General features: G+C 41.0%; 1 protein-coding gene across 2 annotated transcripts in view; it reads right to left on the bottom strand.

The window, feature by feature from the left end:
• Positions 1–8979: 8979 nt before the first annotated feature.
• The window catches only part of commd10 (COMM domain containing 10), a 62723-nt gene continuing 49002 nt past the window's right edge, over positions 8980–22700 (bottom strand). For both annotated transcript variants that reach the window (XR_005074889.1, XM_037096883.1), the window contains 2 exons: positions 9904–9963; positions 8980–9585 (listed from right to left, as the gene is read on the bottom strand). Coding sequence is in view for 1 of the 2 variants with exons in the window: in XM_037096883.1 (XP_036952778.1) it covers positions 9547–9585; positions 9904–9963 (99 nt within the window). In the remaining variant the exon portion in view is untranslated. The remainder of the gene's footprint in view (positions 9586–9903; positions 9964–22700) is intronic.

Raw genomic sequence — 22700 nt, 5'->3', positions numbered from 1 at the left:
CCCTGCAGCAAGAAGCAACTCTACAAAGATAATAACAGTGTGTCAAAAAAAAAAGGAAGAAGCAACTGCATGTTTGAAAGGAATACAAGTTTAAAACAGAAGGGAGGGCTGATGATTTGCAATATATTTGTTTGTGTGAGGACTGACCACAGGTGGGCTATTGGGATTGAAAGCTGAATGGTCATTTTGGCAGATAAAAACAAACTGAGAGCGGCGCTGAATATTAGATGAGGCCATTCCGCGGGGAAAGATGTGGAGGCCAGAGGAATGATGTGTGACCACTTTACCGCCACTGGCACTATAAAAAAACTGATCTTGTGTCATTGAAATTCAGACATCCCACTGTAAGAGGAGCGAGGACATACTTTCGCATGCAGTGCCGATTGTATGGCTTATGCTCCAGAGCAGGGGGCTCTCGAATTTTTTCATGATTGAGTGCCAATTTGGGGAGCCAGCACATGATTGAGGGTGGCACGGGAAAATCCATGGCGTTTAATATTACATTTCCCTGAGCTGTGAATTCACCTGTTCGCAGATAAGGCAGCTCGCTTTATCTGTCCCCCGAGGTCCGACGAAGCAAGAGTTGATCCATTTTTGCTGAAAATTCCTTTTCTCCTCAGCTACACAACATTTTTTTTTTTACCCATTTTCACTTTCATGGTAAGCCGCCACTGATATTGCTAACTTAAGCCAGCAGTATTGGCACTGATAACGGAACGCTGTGGCACCTTTTTACAAGTTGTCATTCGATACGTGTCCTGTTAAGGCGGTTGGCCAAACAGTACAGGCACAGCTAAGCCACGCATCATTTGAGAGCGTAGATTCTCATGATTATATTCATGCAAGCTATGCAAGAGATAAAAACCAAATCAGCAAGGTACGATCAAACAAACAAGTTAACAACCTAGCTAGCAATAAAATGTTGCCAACTCACAAATAAAATGTTAGTAGTGCATCAAACTTAAACAAAAATGATTGTCTTTCAATCGTAAATGTCCAGTAGATCAATTTCAGTAATGCATTTAGTCTGAAAAACAGTGCTACATGATTAAATTGTGACAAAATGGCAAAAAACATTGCAATCTCAATCAATGCTTTTTCAGGCTTTTATCTGTAAAAACACATACAACACACAAAACATGGCAGCCGTTTGATTGACAGCTCATTTTTTTTAGCAGAGATGAGCTTCTATGCCCATCCAAAAGCCTTAAACAGCTAATGAGTCTCTCTTGTGAGCCACTAACAAACCAGCCTCCATATAACTGATGCATCACGTAGCCAAAGTGAACTTATGTATTTGTCTGCATTTTGTTCTGTTTTTCCACCTAAGCTCTTTTTTTTGACTATTCTATTTGTACAAAATTAGTGTGAGTAAGGAAACTTTAATGGGTTTTTTGCTTAACATGTGTTAAGTGCTCATTTTCAGTGATTATCTCTTTTAAACTTATGTTTGTATTATTTCTAATGTAGGTGAGGAAAAACAAATCAATAATTCTGTGTGTTCAAACTCCTCTAGATTAAGGCCTGAAACACTTAGAGAGCTTCTGACAGCTTGCGGGTAAACATTCAACCTTTTAAAAGAGTCCACAATCAAGCCTGTGCTCCAGATGCTTCAGCTTTGAATTCATTTTGGGCTAGACTGGGATAGGTGTTTAGGATAACCGTACATACATTTCCAAGAATAATAGCGGAATAATACTGAGAGTGAAAGTATTGAAATGGACTGCAGATGATTAAAATATGAATGTAATTCAGGTCATGGTTGGGAGCCGCGGTAAAACTTTTGAGGGCTGCCATTGGACCACGAACTGCACTTTGAAGCTCCTACTCTAGAGACAGCGTGTGTGATAAGAAGTGTGTATGACAAAAAGTCAGAAGGTGAGGAGGTGTCACAGAGCAGTCTGAGTTAACAACTGCGGAGTTAATAAAGCAACAAAAGTGACTGAAGTGTGAAGTTCAAAGGAAAGTAAGACTTCACGAGAAGCTATCAACCTGCACATTTTAAAATAAAAGAAAGGGTGGGTGTATCATTAAAGTCAAGCCTTGACAAAGCAGTGCAATGGCGCCCTAATGACAGGACTATTACACATCTCGGTACAGAATTGCTGGTAAAAAGTGCAGATTAGTAAATTCACCAATTCAGCTGCTGTTTTAATTATCCATCTTGGGGTTTGATGTTTGTCTCATAGTCTCATGTTTATCTGCTGGTTTGGATTTACACTGCAGATTAAAATCTGATCCGTGCCAGTTGGCGTGGGATCAGTTCGCACGTTGATTAATTCTTCTGAATGTTTGAGCTGACAGGCTTTAATTGCATCCACAAAGCACCTCAACTATGTAACAAATAGGCGTCAAAGTCACGACCGCGGGCTGCGGTTTAGAACCAAAAGAGGTGCCTTCGACGACTTCAACAACAAAGTATATCAAGGTTAGTATCCACACTTCTCCCGCTCCAGTGATTGCATTGCCAGCCACTTTCCAAATCTCTTTGGACAGAGCTTGTTGGGTGCCAAAAAACTTGGCAACTCTGTGTCTGAATAATTTAGTCATCCAATTTAAAAAGCATTACCCACGGATTCTGTGCAACAAGATAACATTCTTCCCTTCCTAGTCCTGCGTTCCTCTCCTTCTCCTAAACAAACTAATGTGCCCTCTTATAGAGCTCTGACAGAGCGCTGATGCTGGTTAATGGTTGTGCTGATGTGAGAGGCTGCTCTTTTTCAGTACAATCGCCTGGAAAGATTTTAAAAAATACCCCAAATCTGCTTCTCATCAAGCTGTTCCCTGTTTGGCACCACTCTTAGAAATAATTAGTAGACGGCGTGTGCTGCTGAAAACATTTATCAAAGTAGAGAGAAAGTGTTTCAAAATGTAGATGATGGGTATCTATAGTTTTAAGTCAGCTGCAGGTAAATATGCTTATCTATGGTAAAAATGCTGTATGGTGCCTGAAAATGCTTAGAAAGTATTATGGCCTCGGGAAAAATTGGATTACAGTGTCAGCTTTTGAAAGCATTTTGCAAAATCATGTCTTAGCACGCCTCAAGAATCAGCACAGATCAGCAAAGAAAACCTACCTATGATTTATATGCACCTCACCTACCACTGTAATTAGCTGTAACACAATCACTCCACTGTAATTAGTGTCATGTTACTCTAAAGAAAGAAGTTGGAACAAGAGTTGGATCTCTATCTTTTCAAATCATACTGCCTTGCTTGATATAATCTGTAACATTTCTGCATTATAGTGTACAAACTGCTATTAACGACTATCATCCCAATTTTTTCCAACAACGTTCAAGCCGAGAGAGTTCACGCGAGGAATTATTGTTTCCTTTCTGTCACTATAACCTTCTGAGAAAACATCAGATGAAATACTTGAGAGAGAAGAAGGAAGTTGGCCAACGCGACTTAACAATCATGTAAAATGAGATCTGGATACATTCATTCCTATGAAAGGTGCACAGCGGTGCTTGCAGCCAACAAAGCTTCAGTTCCCAGGTTCGTTGTGGTTGTGATGCTTTGAAAAACTGAACCGCCATTTTACAACCACTTCTTTTATAATGTAATCTTATGTGGAAAAAGTATTTTCGGCCCACTGTGAGTCACGTGACAACGTAATTAGACAGTTTGACCACTCCTGAAGGATTGACTTCATCAAAGATTGAATAATTCCCATGATGCCACACTACTCACGTCTTTTTTTTTTTTTTTTTTGTCAAATTTTTTTTTTCTCTCAATTTTTTCAAGAATTCCAACCCAAAGCGTTGGTAATTGACAACCTGGGAATGAGATTTAACTATCAACCATTTCCAGGGTGGCCTTCCCTACTTTTGAGGGTTAAGATAGTTTTTTGTTCAATCTCCTCCTGTCACTTCTTAAATACTGATGCTTTGAGTTGAAAGGTTCGGCCAGCAACCAACACAGAGCATCAGTATTTGAAAAGGACTCAACAGTCAACCATCTTACAGTTGGACTTTTAAAACCATTTGACTTGTAATGATGACATTTTCTCTTAATCCCAAACATTAACAGTGAGCAGTATATATAACGTATATAACACATATTCAGTTCAGAGTTTAGGACTTGGACTTGATTTGGAACTTGTTGATTTTGAGTTAGAAATTCCTGCCTGAACTTGGGACTCTTTTTATTGCACATGTCAAGTAACTTTGACTAAAAAAGTTTAAACCACAGTTTGCATGACACGTTTAACAGGCTTGGCTTACATGTCAGTCTTTCGAATTACAACGACACTCATATAGTACAGCTTATTCCAATTTTTTTCAGTGGTTTGCTGGTTTGCATGCTGAAAAATGCAAAGCAATATTTCTATACACAGTTTTCTTTAGGCTACAATACGTCCTTTGGGGCATTAACTCAACTGTCAAACAATCATATTAACTGGGAAAACGGGGGAAATTGGATTCCTGGGAACCTGTGAACCATGGAAATTCTTTAAATGAACTATTACATTAATCTGGTTATTCACAGTATAGTGTGTATAATGTGCCTGGAAACAGACTGCACCATGGAGTTTTAGAAATGTGGGAAACGCTGACAAAGGTTTAGCAGGTTGGTCCAATTTTTATTCAGCCGGTGTCCTATTATAGCACCTCTTTCTGCTAGAGAGCACAGTAATAAATATTTTAATAACCAGGCACACATAAGAGACAATGGCAGGCAAAAAAAATAAATAAAAAAGATTGTTCCTGGCACAACACAGATTTATTGTGACTACCTCACTGCTATTGTTCATTTTTTATTAGCTGCTCATAGCTTGCTTGTCCATTGTGAAGGGTTGTTCCTCATAAAGGCGGACTGGTGCTATCTGTGCAGCTTAATACTGTTGTTGTGACTCTTAGCTGTTGTTCATTTTTCACAAAAGACACTCATGATCGTGTCTCCTTTGTCTTTTGAAAGTAGTGGCTGTCAAACAGGCACGAGACAAGCACCGTTGCAGAGATAGAGAATAGACACATGGACATGCTGTACACACACACGCACTTTGTTTTTAGTCCACACACAAGTATGTGCTCACAAATGCGCACTTGAATGTTCTCTCAATGGTAGGATGTCCTCTCGAACGCTGATACATTTCACAAAGCTGTTTGCAGGATGAGCTCACAGTTCACACTGAAACACCAAAACTGTTAAAGCTAGAGGTGTTCAGTACATGTTAGAACGAGAACACCGAATCTTCAAACCGATTGAGTCATCGCCTCAGCCGCTTTCTAGCTGTGAGGCTCATCACTGGGGACTGAGAGCACCATTTTTAAAGCAGCGGTGATACACATCCTTGTTAAAAGCCAATTAAAAGACAGTGGAAGCTGATCACAATCTAATAACTTTGTCATAAAAAATAATTGGCTGAACTACTAGACTTGATGAACACTGCTGGTAAAGCTAGTTTTTGCACTGAACACAATGAGACAGATTGGACCAAACAGAGACTGAATGCACCACAAAGTGCCTTTTAAGAGTGATACATTCAGTCAATGATGTGCAGGCTGAAGTGCTTTTGAATGGTGATGTGATCAGAAAAAGGAAAAGAAAAAAAAGATTAATGAAAATCATCGACAGTGATGATAAATCTTTGAGCAATTGTAACAGAGCCACAGTCAACACAGCAACAGAATAGAGAAAGCGCTCGTGTTTTGCTGAATCAATTGAACGTTCTCATTCTTACACAATATGCCTCAAATGAAATTGGCCTCATTCATTGGTGACCAAACACCTAAGGGACCAGCGTGTGGGATTTAGTGCCATCCAGCAGTGCGGTTGCAGATTGCAACTCAGAAACAACCCCTCGTCTCGCCTTTTCCTATGGTGGTTTTATTAACTCGAAAAACATGAAAGGCCCTCTGGAGACCATGTGTTTGGAGTGTCTGTTCTGTGCTACTGTACAAACGATGTGACGTGGAAGACTTGGAAGAGGAGCTGCTCTGTGAATGTATAACAGACCTGGATATTAGATACTTCACTGTGAAAGAAGCAGCTGTAAAATGGAGGATACTTTTTTTTTTTTTTTTTTAAAAACCCTATGAAATGACTCGTTTGACTCTCATAATTTGAGCCATTCGGTCCAAAAAAAAAAACACGAGGAAAGTCTAGAAGACTGAAAAGGACTGAGTCATTTCATTTCTATTCAAGTTAGCCAGTTGCTAAACAGGAAGTTAACCAGCTCAGTAGGCAGGAGTCTCTAGTGTGCACGCTCTTTATATGCGCCAGGTCGAGCAATTCTCATTGGATTGAATGGGCGCCATCTTTGGGTTCACTAACTAGTTCTTTTTAAAATCTATAAGCAGCTCCCTCTGTAGATATCAGAGGCTCATTGTAAGGCAGCAAAAACACAAACAAGGGCTAACGTTTTGCTCATTTGGGTTTTTATTTTTGTTACTATGGATACATCTTACTGTTAAAAAAGCGTCTCTATGCACAACACGTCAGCCCTGGCGGGGGCTTTCAGAAACATTTTTTCCCCACTGTTGGAAAACACCTGTTTAACATGGAAGGCCAAACAAGGATATTTTCAGATACAGCCCCATTATAATAGTATAGATTCAATGGTTTGCCTGCTTGTGTGCATCCTAGAGGCCAACTATCAGTTTCAGTCATCTGTGGCCGAGCTCGGTCAGCCCTGTAGGACCGCAGCCACATGGTGAGGTGAGTCCATCAGACACTCACTAAAAGCTGGAAAAAGCACAGCACCCCCCGACTGGCCGCACTGCAGAGACCAGTGTGTATGTTTGTGCGGTGCCCGTCCGAACTTAGTTTGCCTCATCACACACACCAGAGCATGCAAACAGCTTTGACAAGTACATGCAGAGACACAACTCACCAGAGATAAACACACACAAGCTCAGACACACACTCCCCCTATCGCTCTCATCGGGACTGTGTGTGCCGTGTTCTGCCGGATCTCAGTGTGAGCCTCAGTGTGTGAGTCTCTTTTTTTCCCCTCTTTTTTTTTTTTTTTTTCCAGGCGGCCATCTCTGCTCGGCCTCGCCATCTGTTCTCCATGCTGTGGAACACGGCGCTCCCTCTGGCTGCAGGCGTTTTAACATGGTGGCAAAAACTGTCAATTGGAGTTAAAAAAGAAAGCACTCAGGACAGAAGTGACTCAGGATATGGCTTAGGTTGCCTTTCGAGACGGTTAAGTCACCCAGTGAGTCATTTTCCTATTTTTCTTGGTGCGTCTGTGTGTGTTTTTGCCACGTGTTTGTCCAAATGTGTTTTTATTTTCATCTCCATTCATAACATAGTCAAGGTTCAATCCGAGACTACTGATTTGTAGGAGGAAAACAGAGCGAGTGCTGACAGTAGCCTTTTTCCTTCTTGTGTTGCACTACGTTTGGATATTTTTAGTATCTCTGGGGGTGCCAGCTGTAAGTAGGGTTCCCATAGTAAAGTGGTGAATTCATCCGTTTTACTAGGTGGAAGTGGGAGTGATTGTGCTGTATGGTTGCGTGTGTGTTTTTATGTGTTTCTACAATCCAATTATCCTATTAACACAGCTTGCTACCTGCTAAGGATAGGCATAAAAAGTAACAGAAACACATGGGAAAGTTGTCTACAGTGGCTCTGTTCAATGAAGAACAACTTTTTGAAATGAAAATCTAGCTTGTAAACAACTTTCAAGGTTCATAAAGCAGGAGACTCAAGACTATACAGGAGGATAAATCAGTATAATCTTATATTTCCATCTCAATTTATCTGGCTGTGAAACAGCAGGATAAGAATAGGAGCCTAAATATTCTTCTCCATGACCTCAAGCTCCTCCAGAGGGATCCAGAGGTGTCCCCAAGGCTGATGGGAGATATAATATCTCTAGTATGGTCTGTTTCTGCCTCCTGCTAGGACGTGTCAAGATTTATCCAGGACGCATCCTCATCCAATCTCCAAACTACCTCAGTTCGCTCCTTCCAACTTTCTAAACTTCTCAGTGTCTAAAAATGAGCCTTGTAAAATGTCAGTGTCTGCCAGCACTCCAAGAAACGGGACCACCTGTTGATGTAAGGTTTGCTAATGAACAAGACCTTGAGGTACTTGGACTTTATGGAACCTGTCCTCATCAGAAAACATGCAGCTTTACAACATACATTGAAGTTCACTGTTTGGCGTGATTTTAACCCAGACCATGATGACTTCAAAGCCTGGCCGAGTAGTTTTCTTGCCTAAACATAAGAGTGCCTAAGAAGGTAAACAAAATAAACACTCTTATACCTCAAGATTCCTTCCATAAAACTAACTAATAACCTGAAAAATGTATGTGACAAGTAGCAGGTGGGTAGCAAGTCTGGAAGTAAGTGTACACAGGCGAGTAAGCAGGTGCTCAGTACACGTCACTGTTCAACAATGATGTGTTTTTTAACATTTTCTTTTTTTTAATATTTACAGGATTCATTTTGTCATCAAGATGTAAATGTAAATCAGCTGTTTTGTGTTTGGATGTCTGCATAAAGTATTTTGAACACGACTTTATGCAAAAGTAATAATAGAGACTAGGGAGGGAACAGTGGGTACATTGAGAGTGAATGCATTTATGTGTCATGTGTTTGTACAAGTAGGAGGAAAATTCTTTTAGAAAAAATCCTAAAATAATGGATAGAAACAGTAGAGACAGCACACTAAGACCAGAGCCTCTGGGTATATCTGATGGAGATGGGTTGTCAGCATGGGAGAATAACACCTGGGAAATCTGAGAACTTGTCAAGATTGGATTCAAAGAGTGGAAGAGAGAACTTATTAGCACAAACAGACACACACACACACATACACAAGTAAGGACAGATGCATGAACAAGGACATATTTGTGCATCCATCCACCAACAGACACATGCAAGAGAACGCAGGCACACACAAACATACACAAGCACACACAAACTCACTGGAGGTCCGCTGCGCCTCCCAGAACTCCCATCTGTTGAACCAGCAGTCCAGGTTGGTCTTAATGAGAAATAATGAGCCTTCACTAAATAACAACAGCTTGGATGGATTTCACCTCCACTTCAGATTTTATTAGAATGGCATGGACACTAGTTCATTCACCAAGTTACAAAATCCATTTGTCCATTTAATCTCCCTGTATTTCCTTTTTTCCTTATCGTTGACATTGGCACATTAAAACATCTTATTACAGCTAATTTACAGGGCAATCAAACATGGAGTTGCTAACTACAGGCTACTGGTACTGAGAGACTTGTTTCAGTACAGTTAATCATAGCCAGGGTGAAATTTCCCACCATCTCCTTGATGAAGACATAAAAATACTTGAAATCGCTAAGTTATGAGTGCAAACCTGAATTAAATGTTGATCAGAAGGTTAGGAAAATTTGACATTTTTCTAGACTAAATCAGAGCAAGAACAGACTTTCTAGGCCTCCAACAGCTGGCATAGCTGGCAGCAAAACACTAACACTGTGTGTGTGTGTGTGAGTGTGTGAGAGAGAGAGAGAGAGAGAGAGAGAGAGAGAGAGAGAGAGAGAGAGAGAGAGAGAGAGAGAGAGAGAGAGAGAGAGAGAGAGAGAGAGAGTGCACCAGGCATCAAGTCAGGGAATCCAACTGTCCTTGCACGATTTCAAGCTGGAAGAAGGAGAAGAAAAGGTTGAGTGTTTGTACACAAAATGAGCTATCTCACTCACACACACACACACACATGCGAATGCACGCATGCATGAAAAGGTAGATGAAGCAGGTGAAAAAAAAGAAAGAGGAAACAAAATGTATCAAAGTATGGGGGTGACAGGCAGGCAGATGGATTTTGTCAGGGGATAGAAGATAGCCACTGAATACAAAGGTATATACAACATGACATCAAAGTGCACACACACAATACGTGTGCTTAAACACACACACACACACACACACACACACACACACACACACACAACATTGCAATACCTTGTTGTAGAACTCAAGTAGCTCCTGGTGGTTAAAATCAACAAAGACATTTTCCTGGACCTGGAGGGAGAAAGAGACAGAGAGATGTGGGTTAGAAAAGGTACGAAGAGACATAAAAGCGAAGGGGAATAAACAACCTCAGAAATAAAAGGCAAAGAGATGTAGTAGATCAACGGAGAAGAGGATAAAAAAGCAGCAATAAGAGCACATGCATAAGAGTCATGGACAAGCCTCTTCCAGTCTTGTGCTTTCTATAAAAACCTTCATTAATTATTACTGATCTCTGGCCAGTACGGACAATCCTCTAAGTCTTATCCATCAGAGTGTTTAAAAATACACCGAAGGCAAACTCACTGTCCACTCTGTTCTTCATTCTGGTTGAAGTACTTTAAAAAGAGACTGGATGCTTCATGTGCAGCCTGTGCTATATAGCAGGAATGACATCACAATGAACACAACTGACACTAACAGTAGCCTTGCAAAGTAGTGCGATGTGATATGGAAAATTCAGCCCAACATGGCACATTATGGAAAACTAATTTCCTGCTTCAAACGCATATTGTCAAGTCCAGTGTGGCCGATGGCCGACAGTCATCCACTGCTAAGCCCACTGCAACATCTTTAGTCAAATGGCGCCCACCAGGGAGCTCAAAATAGTGTCCTTTCGAAGTTACTGTAAGGCAGGAGTTGTGATATGTGGGGTAAAAAATAAAAAGAAGGTTGTTGCTGCTCAGTGCACCAACGTTACATCTGCATGTCCAGTTTTCTTATCAAACCTGCTCAGTCAGACCAAACCAAGATGCTTTTCTCTCTGTTCCTCTCAGCTGTGCTGATGTTATTTGCCATTCCTTAGCTTAGCTTCCTCTGTATCGCTAGCTCAAAGCGTCTGAGGCTGAAGACGGTTTGAGGCCCCGACATGTGTTGTGGAGACCAGGACCAATTTAAACTCGGCGAGGGGGGTGTATGTGGGTGGTGACAGGAGGCAGTTTCCTCAGCTGGGTGAGATCGATGGGTCAGAGGGACAGTTGGAAATGACGGCGACTACAGCGATGAGCTGATGGGTCATTCTTGCCTCACGGTAACTCTGAGGGGACACGGTGAGGCTACTCCAGCTGTGCCTTGGGATTTTCAACAAGAATTATTAATGAGTTCTTAATTTACCTCTTTCCTTTCCTTTGGACTAATTAATTCCTTACTGCAAACAAACACGTACAGAGTGATTACATAAAGGGCTATTCTGCATGGGCATGAAAACAGGCGTGCCTCGAGATTTTGGCCTGCCCTTTGGTGTGCATGAAAACCGCGGTCGTAGTCTGTTGCAGAGAAAAAAAACTTCTCTTCACTTCTTTATTCCCTTCTGTCCATCTCTCCTTTGAATCAGAGCTACAGAAAGTAAAACTAAAAATAGGTAACTTGACATAGCGAGATGTATTTCAACAGAGTAAAAAGTGACAAAAGGAAAAAGCACCTATGAAGGAATTAAATCATGATGAATACAATCACAGTAAAAAGGAAAGCTGAGCAATGTTTTACAGCAATAGAATGGATGAGGAAGCTTGTGTCTTGTGGGATATATAACCAAGAGTTATATAAAGCTGCTCCAATATATTTAAGTTACTTATAATCAGTTTAAGTACCATGACAAATGTTGTGTCACTTCCTGAATTTAGTGTAGGTGCTTACAGGTTCACCAGGGAGCCTTTTGCTAGACTGCAGACTTGACAAACTATCGAGGGAAAAGGGTTTCTGCAGACAAACGAAAGAAAACAAGGCGTCCACTGCTGGACTGCTATCATCGTCATCATCAAGCCATTAGAAAAGAAAGCTGGACAATAATCCAAAGCCATGAGTGGAGTTAATAGCAAGACACTTAAATCACAACCATCATTGAGAAAATTGCTAAAATGTGTGAAATGCTTTTTAGGTAGCGCAGAAAGAGGAGGGCAGCATCAGAGTGCACTCAGCACCGTCACGCTTGAGTGTTGATAATAGAACAAACTTCTGGCATCAACTAGGAGGGAAGGAGGAAGAAAGACACAAACAAAGCAGAAAAGAAAAAGAAGCCAAAACCACATGGGAGTTGTCTGGTTGTGCGCTCCCATCTGCAGCTCTCCTCCCTGCAGTTTGGTTCTTGGAGACTAAACGGAGCTCTGGGGCTTGAATCTAACTGGCTCGCCGGTTGGGTGGACGGATGAAGGGAAGGAGGCCATGTGTCACAGCAAATTAATGACAGAGATATTAATTAGAAGCAACGTTAAAAGTCCATAAAGGAGAGCGCAGAGGGAAAATGTTATCTCTTGTCAAAGCCTCCACTCCACAGCAGCTGTGCGGCACAAGAAGGATGTAGGACAGCCTTGAATTTGGCTGCGGCAGAGGGAGAGCTGCAAGGACAGAGCCTCTGAATGATGGGTAAAGAAGCAACTTATTAAAGTGTATAATGAAAAGAAGATGCAGATCAAAGTCTATCTACAAGGCAATAAAGAATTTCTCAGTTCAAACAAAGTTGCAGTTAGGAAATTATTTGATTTGAACTAAAACCTGAGCGTGCTGATAAATTAACTGAGCGATGAACACACCCTGTGCTTCCAACGGCGGCCCCCTTCACTCCCCTCTATTTTCTATTGATCTCCACTGTGGCAAACACTATTATAATGAGAGAATACCCGTGCTGCATAATCAGTTATCCGGGGCTGATGGTCTTCGGTGCGCTGGGGTCGCAGGAACAGCGACAGAAAAGTTTGAAACCGAAATGAACACTAGTTATGTTTCTCCATTGTAGTCTTAGAGAGGTGAGACAGGGGACAACAGAAAATTCAGCTTGAGTGCGTTAAATGTGACGTCGATCAAAAGCGAGCAACAATAAAGCGAAGACAAGAAACCAGGCTGTAAAACTTCCTGTCTGTTACACAGCGGTGGAGGATTAAAGTGTGTGTGCGCATGTGTGTGTGTGTTTGTGAGATTGACAGAGGATTTTGACGAGTACTTCCAGGTACAGCTGGGTGTGTGTGCAAAACAGGGAAACAGTGTTTTGTCATGGGAACACCACGCACAAGGGTGTGTGTGTGTGAGCATGTGTGTGGGTTTAGCCCATCCCATTGTTCCTCAGGGTTGAGATTTTGCCAGGCAGTAACCCAACAACACTCTGACAGATCTAGGCTAACACTAATGGGGATAGGATGCATCATCCTCATCATCACAGCCCTATACAACCAGTAATCATGCGCGCACACACACACACAAACACACACATGCGGACACATACACCCACACATTCTTATCTGTCTCAGTGCCAAAATCCTGTGTGTCAAGACACAGAAAATAGGATTAACCCATGAAGATAATCATGAATTCACTTGCATCTGGTGTTCCACATGCACTACATGTTAGAGAGAGTATGGTTACAATATAGGCTACATACTAAGGGAGAACCAACACATGAGAGGGAATAAACCACAACAGAAAAGAAAACTCCAAACTTCAGCAATTGCTAGAAAGTGGGACTGAAACTTCTGTTGCAGGCCCTCAGTATAAACCTAATAGCTTTCGACAAGGTTACTCGTACAATTCCCCAGATGAGCCACCATAGTCAGGGAGGGATAATTGTCAAAGCTCTATATGGATTTTAGCATAAGCCTTCACACTCAAACTGAGGATACAGCAATGTTAAGAAAATTCCAGTTTGTCGCAACCAGTGTATGGAAGTCGGTTTCTGAAATCTGTGAGTTACAATTAAGCTGAAAGAAGACGTCTGAGAAGAGGAAAAACACGGAGAGTCAGGCTTTAAACAAACCCCAAGGTTATCCAAACTTATCTGAAAGAGAAAACAAAGATTATAAAGATTATTACAGATGTTTCAAGAGCGTGCTCACTTCAAGTTTTACTTTGAAATCAAGCAGTGGATAATCCATCCAAACTGTGGCTTTCTGAGCTGTGGCTCGATGGACAACATTAGATTTGTTTATACGGAAAATATTTCTTCAACCCAAGTGAAATCCTTTTGATCAGAGATTCCAACTTAGCTCTTTAAAAAAGTGATGGGATAAGATGTGTCTTTACATGGCCAAAAGCATTTCATTCATGGCATAACTTTAATGACATGCGCAAAGTGGCTCCACCTTTCTGTAAAGCATCTCAACTGCCAAAAACAACAAAAGACAAAGAAGTGATTCCTGTTATTAACGATTTCCAAGACAGACCCACATCCTGTCCTGCGAACAGTGTTTGTGTTTCTGCCGTTCTTTCTAATTAAGCAGCAATCTTAGCGGCGGACACTGTACTTATCCTGCAATCTTTCGATGGGGAGAGTGCAAGAGGTCCTTCACAGCTCATCAAGAACATATCAGCCACAGAACAGTTTGTTTTGCTGCCCATGTTCTCCCCTTTCCTTAAACTCATTTGTGTCAGCCAATGTCATCCCCATGTGAGACGAACAAGTGCAGAAACAAAGTATGTTTTCTAAGGAGACAGAAACAATCAAATTAAAAGTTTACATGGTTATTAGGTGATAATGTGTTTTCTGTTTGATGCAGACATTCATGGTCTTGGTGAAATGTGGTGTCATTAGCTTTTTATCTTTACGTTACCATCATTTGTAACTTATTAATTTCTTCAATGATTTTTTTAAAATTTCTGTTTAATGGGGCAGTGTGCTTGACAACGAGACTAACAGCCTCACAGAGACACAATCATGAGTGCAGACTCTTAGGCCAAGATGAGCCCTGGAGCTTTCACTCATATAAATGAAGCCAGTTCATTTGCATCTAAGCTGGCAAAAATAAAAACTGTAGACGTTGCCCCGAAGTTGAACCAGGCTCTGCTGGTCAATCAAATACTCCCTTTTTCCAATGTTTTGTAATAGCTAAGGATAAAGAACATGCTGCCATTATAATTATTAATCATGTGAAATGGGAGAGGACGGCCTTAAAACTTCTGGCCTGGAGGATGGAACCAATCAGCTCCCTCAGACTACACACACTCATCATTCATTCAGCCAAACACACCTGCGGCCAATTACACACTCACACAGTGAACCATACAGAGAGATCGAATCAGAGGAAATTAAAGAAATATACATAGAAAAGTTCATACAACCTCTTGGGTCGGAACAGTAATAAAATCCTGGCTGATAGTATTAAAAGCAGTTTTGCATGAATTTGCAAATGCATTAATCTGTTACTCTAACTGATCTTGCTGAATAGTGTTCAATCATCTCAACAATTCACCCTCATTAATGTCGTCCCCTGCACTTTCTTGATGTAGGGTTGGTTTCAGTCTAATTGTCTGCCTAGTTCAACCTGTGACACCCGTCTCATTGACTGTATGCGTGAGTTCTGCCCGGTTTGGACTTAAATCATAGTTGCAGTATGATAAACCAGAATTTTCCTTTAAAATAAATGCAAATGCTGTTCAGAACAGAAAAGGTATATTTTGTCTCCAGCTCAGAGATACTCATCTGATGTCATCACTGTGAAGAAACCTGCAACTGCTGCTTTCATGTCTAAAGGAGACTGATTCTACACTTTAAAGAGATTTTTGTGTGTTCTTGAGTGGACCAATCAGTGTATTCACATTGATAAAAGGCACTTTTATCCTACTGAGTGGTTACTGTCAGTAATGTCAGTTTCTGTGAGACTGTGGCGTGCTGCACCGAGCAGCGGCATACTGACACGACGAGGAGTATGTGCGAATGGGGCTGGCTGGACACAAAAAAGGCACCCTTCATTAATTATTTGCCTCCGTGCAATAAAGAATACCATGGATTCGAAACAGTTGTCAAAGCAGTGAATTTTTTTTTCCCTGAGTTGTCTGAGTGCTTCTCAGACCTGAATTTCTTACTTTTTACTGATGAAAGAAAGTGAGGCAGGGAGGGAATAAAGAAAGGAAGGGTGAGTTAAAGATGACAGGCAAGAGAGATTGACAAAAACAAAGACGGGAGGGGAGAAATAGATATGACACAAATGAGAGGCAAAACCACAGAAGAGGAGGACGTGAAGAAGCACACTGACAAAAATTGAGGGCCTAAGTAAAATCATGAAAAGTCATGGGAACCCAGGAGAGCTTGAATTGTAACAAACACCAAAAGCATCTAAAATATCAAACCAGAAAGACTGCACAGACAGAGGGAATTTGTCTTATATGTAGAAATGTATGTCAAACCTAATATAACAACAGGGCTGCCTGTAAATTCACACAGAGGGGAAAAGAGAAATGGGATGACAGTTTTTTTAGTGTCTCTGTGAAACTGTCTGCAAGTAATCTTAAAAACTGCATGGAGACGTCGTACCAGAGACAGAAACCAAGTGAAGCAAATCAGGCTCAAGTGTCGACAACAAGTGCCAATCAATCCTGTGCTGTCTACCGAAATGACGTGTGCTTGGAGAAAAGTAGATCAGCTGCGGAGATTTTTACATTTGAAGAATAAGAAAGTGTCCGCACATGAATGATGAAGTCCATGGTATTGGTTGGCAGTCTGAAAGGAATCTAAACACTCTGATTATCAATATAAAAACATCCTTTATCAGCTCATGGATAAACTGATGTGTTTCGACCCTTTATCAGGGTAATAGGTGTTTGAGCAGACCACTTATAAGACATAAGAGCAACAAAACAAGTGCAAATGTACTGTATGCTCTGAAAGCGCCCACACATAAGGGCAGAAAGGAGAATAAATAACCATCAAAATTCAAAAGAGTTTAAGTTAAGAGACAATGTGACATTAACAGGACCCAACAATGTGTAATCTGTCAATGATAACTGTCAAAACAAAAACAAGTGATCAAAACTAATTTGACTATAATAATATTGAGTACTTTGAGGAAAATAGAATGATAGCATACATGGAGCGAAGAATCATATGGAATCACACAGCATAGTACTGTAAAACTTTACAATACAGTTTCACAGATGTAGTTTCTGTATATGACTAAAAAAAAACCTTTCTTTGTTTGCGCCTGGGAAGGAAGTGGCCCTGAGGGTACTAATTCAAAAAGCCTCCTGTTGAAGGAGACGTCCGAGTCTCTCGCAACCCTTTGCATTTTTGGAACGACTTTAATGGCTTTCTAAGTGTTTGGGTAGACACTGGGTACAGTGTAGTGCTCACTGTGCCAGGGGTTGTGGGTCTCAATAGTGTACTTGTGTTCAGCCAATCTCTACTGCAGCTTACATTTAGTGCGGCTGATATAGAATCATTATCTTTATAGTTTTCCATGGCTCTCTTTTAGCTCTATACCTTTCATTTTGTGGGCTATATGCTTAATTCAGCTAGTTTATATATTTATATTTGCTTCCTAGAAAGTACACTGTAATTTCCATTCATGAAACATTAAGGAGGTTTGTTTGCTTGCATAAATGTAGCAGTTGCTGCCAATTCCTCTTTTTAGTCTGAGCAGGCAGTTTGTCCAGGAGAGAGGACACAGGCATTAATACTGTGAATGGCCCTGCAGTAACAGGATGAAAAGGGCTGCACTGGTGTGGGCGTGTTGCTACAGCGAGCAGTCAACAGATCAAAAGTTTAGGTTTGAGGATTCAGGCATCAGACGCCAAAACACTGGACAACGATTTCTAATACTATGACAAATTATCTCATAACCATGTAAAGTTGTGATGATAATGAACTAATTAGGAAATCATCCGAGCATGTGCTGTTGCATGCTCTTGACTGGCCGACGCAGCACTTTGCGGGAATTGTGTTGCAGTAAGTTCTTATCAAATTAATCTGTTTATTTATGCCCATTGTAATGAGTGAATATGCTGCATGTTCACAATGCCCTATGCATCTGAACATTGCTTACATTCTTGCTGTGGCAGCGAGTCGAGTGGCACTAACTCGAGGTCGTCGGCCTCCGCACATCCCTTTCCATTGTGACAGCTTTGAAGGAATTTAATTTACCTATAAAAAGTGTTTTTTGGGCAATCGCTATACTGATGTGTACAATTAAAATTAATCAGTTTCAGTGAGAAACACGCTGTTTTCATTTAGAGACTATTTTTACAGAGGAGTACAGAGGACTGATAGAGAGCTTCATCACATGGTGCAATGACAATCACCTGAGGCTCAATATCAGCAAAACCACTGAGCTTGTGGTGATGTTGAAAAAGAGAAACAAAAAACAGTGGAAGTGAGCTGTATTTGTTCACGTGCTTGGTGAATAAAGATGATTTTTGACAGAACACAAGTGATTTATTTGTTCTAAAATGTGTATGCTTCACACACAGCAGCACAGAAGAGCTATACAATCACAAGATTCGAGCTGGGCAGCCAAAATTTGTGTCACGACTTCAGCGGCTGACAACATGTGAATTATGTTCACAATCAACCCTTCTGTTCCTGCGTAATGGTGTTACATAATGGCCAAGTGGATTTTCAGAACATTATGATGGTAATGAAATCAGTTAGCATTTCTGCACTTCAGGTTCCTTTGTCTCAGAATCAATGGGGTTTTTTGAATGAGTTTTCAGGTAAAAGGCCTGAAATGAAGTCTGTGGTTAGATATAAGAAGAGATATTCACATTTTGCTTGACGATATAAAATGCCTCAGTAAATGCAGTGTTGGGCAAGCTACTTGGAAAATGTAGTGCGCTAAGCTACCAGCTACACCGAAGCAACCCCCCAGACCGCACTACTTAGTCAATAAAAGAGCTAAGCTACTGAAAAAATATATGATTCAGAAAACAGCAATGCTACCACCACGCTACTGAGAAATGTAGTTACACTAGTAACTCTACAACTTGCTGCTTCTCGTAGCGACGTTTCTGCCCAACACTGAGTAAATACCCCATGTTTGATTTAAAAAATATTTACTTGTCTTAAAAAGCGGTGGTTGCTAGTAAGTGACTAAATGAAACTACAGAAGTTGTCAGAGATATTAAACATCATCATGCCGACCATGGAGACTCATCAACTCACTTGTTTGTCTTTACACGTAGGCCTCAAACTGTTCTAACTCTAACTTTACAACCTGGAAAACATGTATAGTAACTGTGTTGTACAATCCAATTTTGCAATTTGCATATCCCATTGGCTTCTCTGATGAGGGAACCAGGGCGATGCTTACTTTCAGATAAACCTACAGCAGTATTTTATCCCTACAGCACTTTATTATAGTCAGTTCATATTTGTGTCAACGAGGATGTTTGTGTCAAGATTTGAAGAAATTCCCTCAAGACGTTCACCAGATATCGCATTCACAGAAATGGGTCTTTCAGTCGTATGGACCGGCAACCCAAAAACATACTTGCGCAGTGGCATAAAAACAAAAAAAAAATCCCGATCCTACTGGTAATTACATAAAGCAGTAAGCGTGTTCATTTTTTAGACCTTGATATATCCCACTTGGCACCTCAAATGGCATAAATGTTTCAACACATGCGCTGAATCTGTTCACTTTCGCAGAGAATTTTAAATCAAACTCATATTTATTCTACCTGCTCTACTCAAACGCTTCTCTGCGCCTATCAATATGACACCAGAAGAGCATTAAATCAGCATCAAAAGAAAGGGTTACCGTAATTTTCCCAGCTCAAGTGCTCTGCAGAGAGAGGATATGGTATATTATAGGTCCTCTGTGACTTTGCTACATTATGTGTCTTCTCTGACTATGAGCTCTTTGACAGTTTGTCCAATTGGAGCTCTCTGGCAGCTGCCTGGTCGTTGACTTTTTTCCTGACGGAGAGAAATCTTGACAGTGAAAGACAAAGAGACGGAGAGAGATGGAGTGCAAAGAAGGCCGAGCTGTCAGACTGTGGCAACCCCTTATCCCTCCTACTCACAGTGCGCACAACAAACACCCTTCCCTTTCCTGTCTTTGCAACTTTACTGTAATTTACGCACTCACACGTGTTTTTATTGGCTTCACCACACATCCTGACCTTTATTAGCAAATGAAAAAAACTTCAGTCCTTGCTGTCACACTGTTGTGTTGCCATGGGTACACACATCTTTACAAAAACTGGATGACTGAGTGACTGCTGCTCTATCTTTCTATCTGCTCTATCAACTCGTCTGCATGCTTGACTGCCTCTCCGTCTCTCTGGCTGTCGGTCAGCTCGCAGCTACCACAGTATGTGTGTCATTACTGTTTGTCAGTTAGCTTACAATGCTCGCATGTCTGCCAACCTGTCTGCCTGTCCTCCTCTCTGTCTTTGTGCCAAGCCTACATTCACAAGCTTCCCTGGCTGTCTGAGCTGCATTCTGCCATCTTGCTGAAGGATGATCAGCGGGAGTTATTCTATGAAGACACGAGGACGGTTGTCTGTCGCTGGGCACGCATGCAGGTGACAGCACAAACAGAAGTGTGGCAGGAAGACACAGTGTAGCATTTTCCAATTAAGCATCAGAGATGAAGCAAGATGAACATGTTTTTCACAACTCAACTTGTTTCGGGATTTCAGTTCAATTTGTAAAAAGAGGAACTAACTGAGACATAAAGCAAATGTAAGGGCACCTTTTTCTTGTAAATAAGGTTGTTTGGTGTGCTTGAGGATGCATGCGTTTGTGTATGAGAGTGTTTGTTCAGCTGCGTAGCTGTCAGTCGCTAAAAACAGGTACAAAGGCAGCTGTGCCGTCAAAACACAGTCCTTTAATGTCTCGATAAAGATGATTGTTGTTTGCTTCAGTGCTACAGGTGTGCTGCCTCCTCTTTTATGTTCCGAGCATTTCTACCCATCTGTCTTTGCCTCATCAACATTGTTAAAGGATCACCTAGTTTGTGGCCACCTCCTTCACTGTGGAGGAGGAGGAGGAGAGGAACATATGTGGGGAATTGGAGACAGGTCGAAGGGTCATCGGAGGAGGATAACAGGCACTAAATTGGCCTAAACATTATGCTAACTTTAATGAATGGCTTTCTACTCATTAGTGTGCACTAATCATACTAAATGTAATATATCATACGTCTAATGTGATGTGTGACTACATTTTATAAAAAGGAACAGGATGGCATGAGAAGGTAATTACAGTACGGTAACTGTTGACCCCCAAAACATTAGAAACGACACCATTGATTAGGAGCTGCATTTCTCAAACTTTGGCATGCTGCTGGGTATCCCCTCAGCCTGTTAGCTGACAGGCATGTGCCTCCAGTAGAGACTATTAGGATTTGGACTGGATTTGGTGTGAAATCAGATTAATTTCCACGTAAGTCCTTGGTAGTGGGTGTAACGAGACTTCTTTGCCCCTGACACTAAACCCTTTGTATTTTCTTTTACTTCCACTGTGCTCTCACATGTTTTTTTTTTTCCAGTAATCAAACTACTGAGGTTTATCTAACGAACCTACTTTCAGAATTACTGAGGCAAAAAACTCATTAAAAACTCCAAAATATATAAATATAAAAATATATCTTCAAGTTTAACTTTCTGGACCCAATATGTCCTCTAGTTCAGTGTTAAGTCCATCCTCCGTGTTTGTGCACCGGAGGCTTGGAGTCTCCACATCGCACTTGTGTATGCTGAGCATTGGACTTGGCTTCCAAACCAACGTAATTTCAATGAGCACACAAAATTTTACGCTTTCAGCAGATGAATGTGAAATCAGGATTCTGTCACAACTCTGCATATAAATCATTCTTCACTGTGAAGCTCAAACACTCAACTGCAGGAACAAGAAAGAAAATTATTTTTTGACAAACTCTTTCATTATTCTCTTGTTTGTGCCTCTCAATGTGATTCTCTGTGTTTTCCAGCAGTTACCGCGCTTAATTAGGCTGCTTTTACTTCTTGTTTGACCCACTTTCCATTAACCTTTCTTAAGTCTCTCCATTTTACTTTTGATTTCTTACACAGCAAAACTACAGACAAAATAATATCACCTGAAGGTCCAATTAATCCAATTATGAAAAAAAAAAAAAATGTGATGGAAAATTGGAAACCTACATTTCCATGGTAACCTGGCAAATTTCATCTGCCATGTTCATGTGATAAGATCAATAACCTATAAACTATATATGTATAGACTGTTTTGTCATTACCAAAAGAGAACTGGAACAAACTTTCAAGTCAAGAGAAAGAGACTAGTTTTCCTACATATGATCAGCATAATGGTGAGTATGATATTGACCCTTATTTTGAAATCTGACACTGACAACTGATGATCTAGGTGTGTAAGAGGATGGTTAACTAAACTATAGAGTAGCCAATCCACAAACTCAAGCACACAGTGTGTGGGCAGGTATCCATTTGGCTGATAAAATGTACCACTGTGCGTTAAAATGGGTTCTGAAGTCCAATCTTCAATAGCTTTGGATCTTTCCTTTTAAATTTGCAGTCAACAATATTCGCCCCCTTTTTATGTGTCAGTTTCTTGGAATCATTTGACAAGCACTGTAGCCGGTGGCTTTGCACAAAACTCCACTGTGCCCGTCAACAACAACAAAAAGAAATCAATAGCTCAAAAAACAACCATGTTTAATCTTCCCATGACCCTTTGAGCCGAGAGGCGTTCAGAAAAACAGACCCGTAGGAGCCACATATGCACTGTGCATTGATACTGAAAGAGGGGCACCGTGAACTGGTATCCTCATCCACACGAGTGCCCTGTAGCCATCACACAGTGACAGACATGGAACCTCAAAACGTCAGCCATTCACTAAAAGCCTGTCGACTACAACAAATAAGAGCTGTCAAAGCCCAACACTAGAAACCGTCAATCACCTCTGGTATTTATAACAGGAATGAGCAAAAGCAGATATGTGCACACACACACACATGCAGGACCACACAAAGACACACAGATACTGTCCTATTCTCTAAATTATATTGAGAAGAGAAGAGAAGAGAAGAGAAGAGAAGAGAAGAGAAGA

The sequence above is a fragment of the Acanthopagrus latus genome, chromosome 5 (genome assembly GCF_904848185.1).
Source record: "Acanthopagrus latus isolate v.2019 chromosome 5, fAcaLat1.1, whole genome shotgun sequence".
Lineage (NCBI taxonomy): Eukaryota > Metazoa > Chordata > Actinopteri > Spariformes > Sparidae > Acanthopagrus > Acanthopagrus latus.
This window is presented reverse-complemented; position numbering and strand designations above follow the sequence as displayed.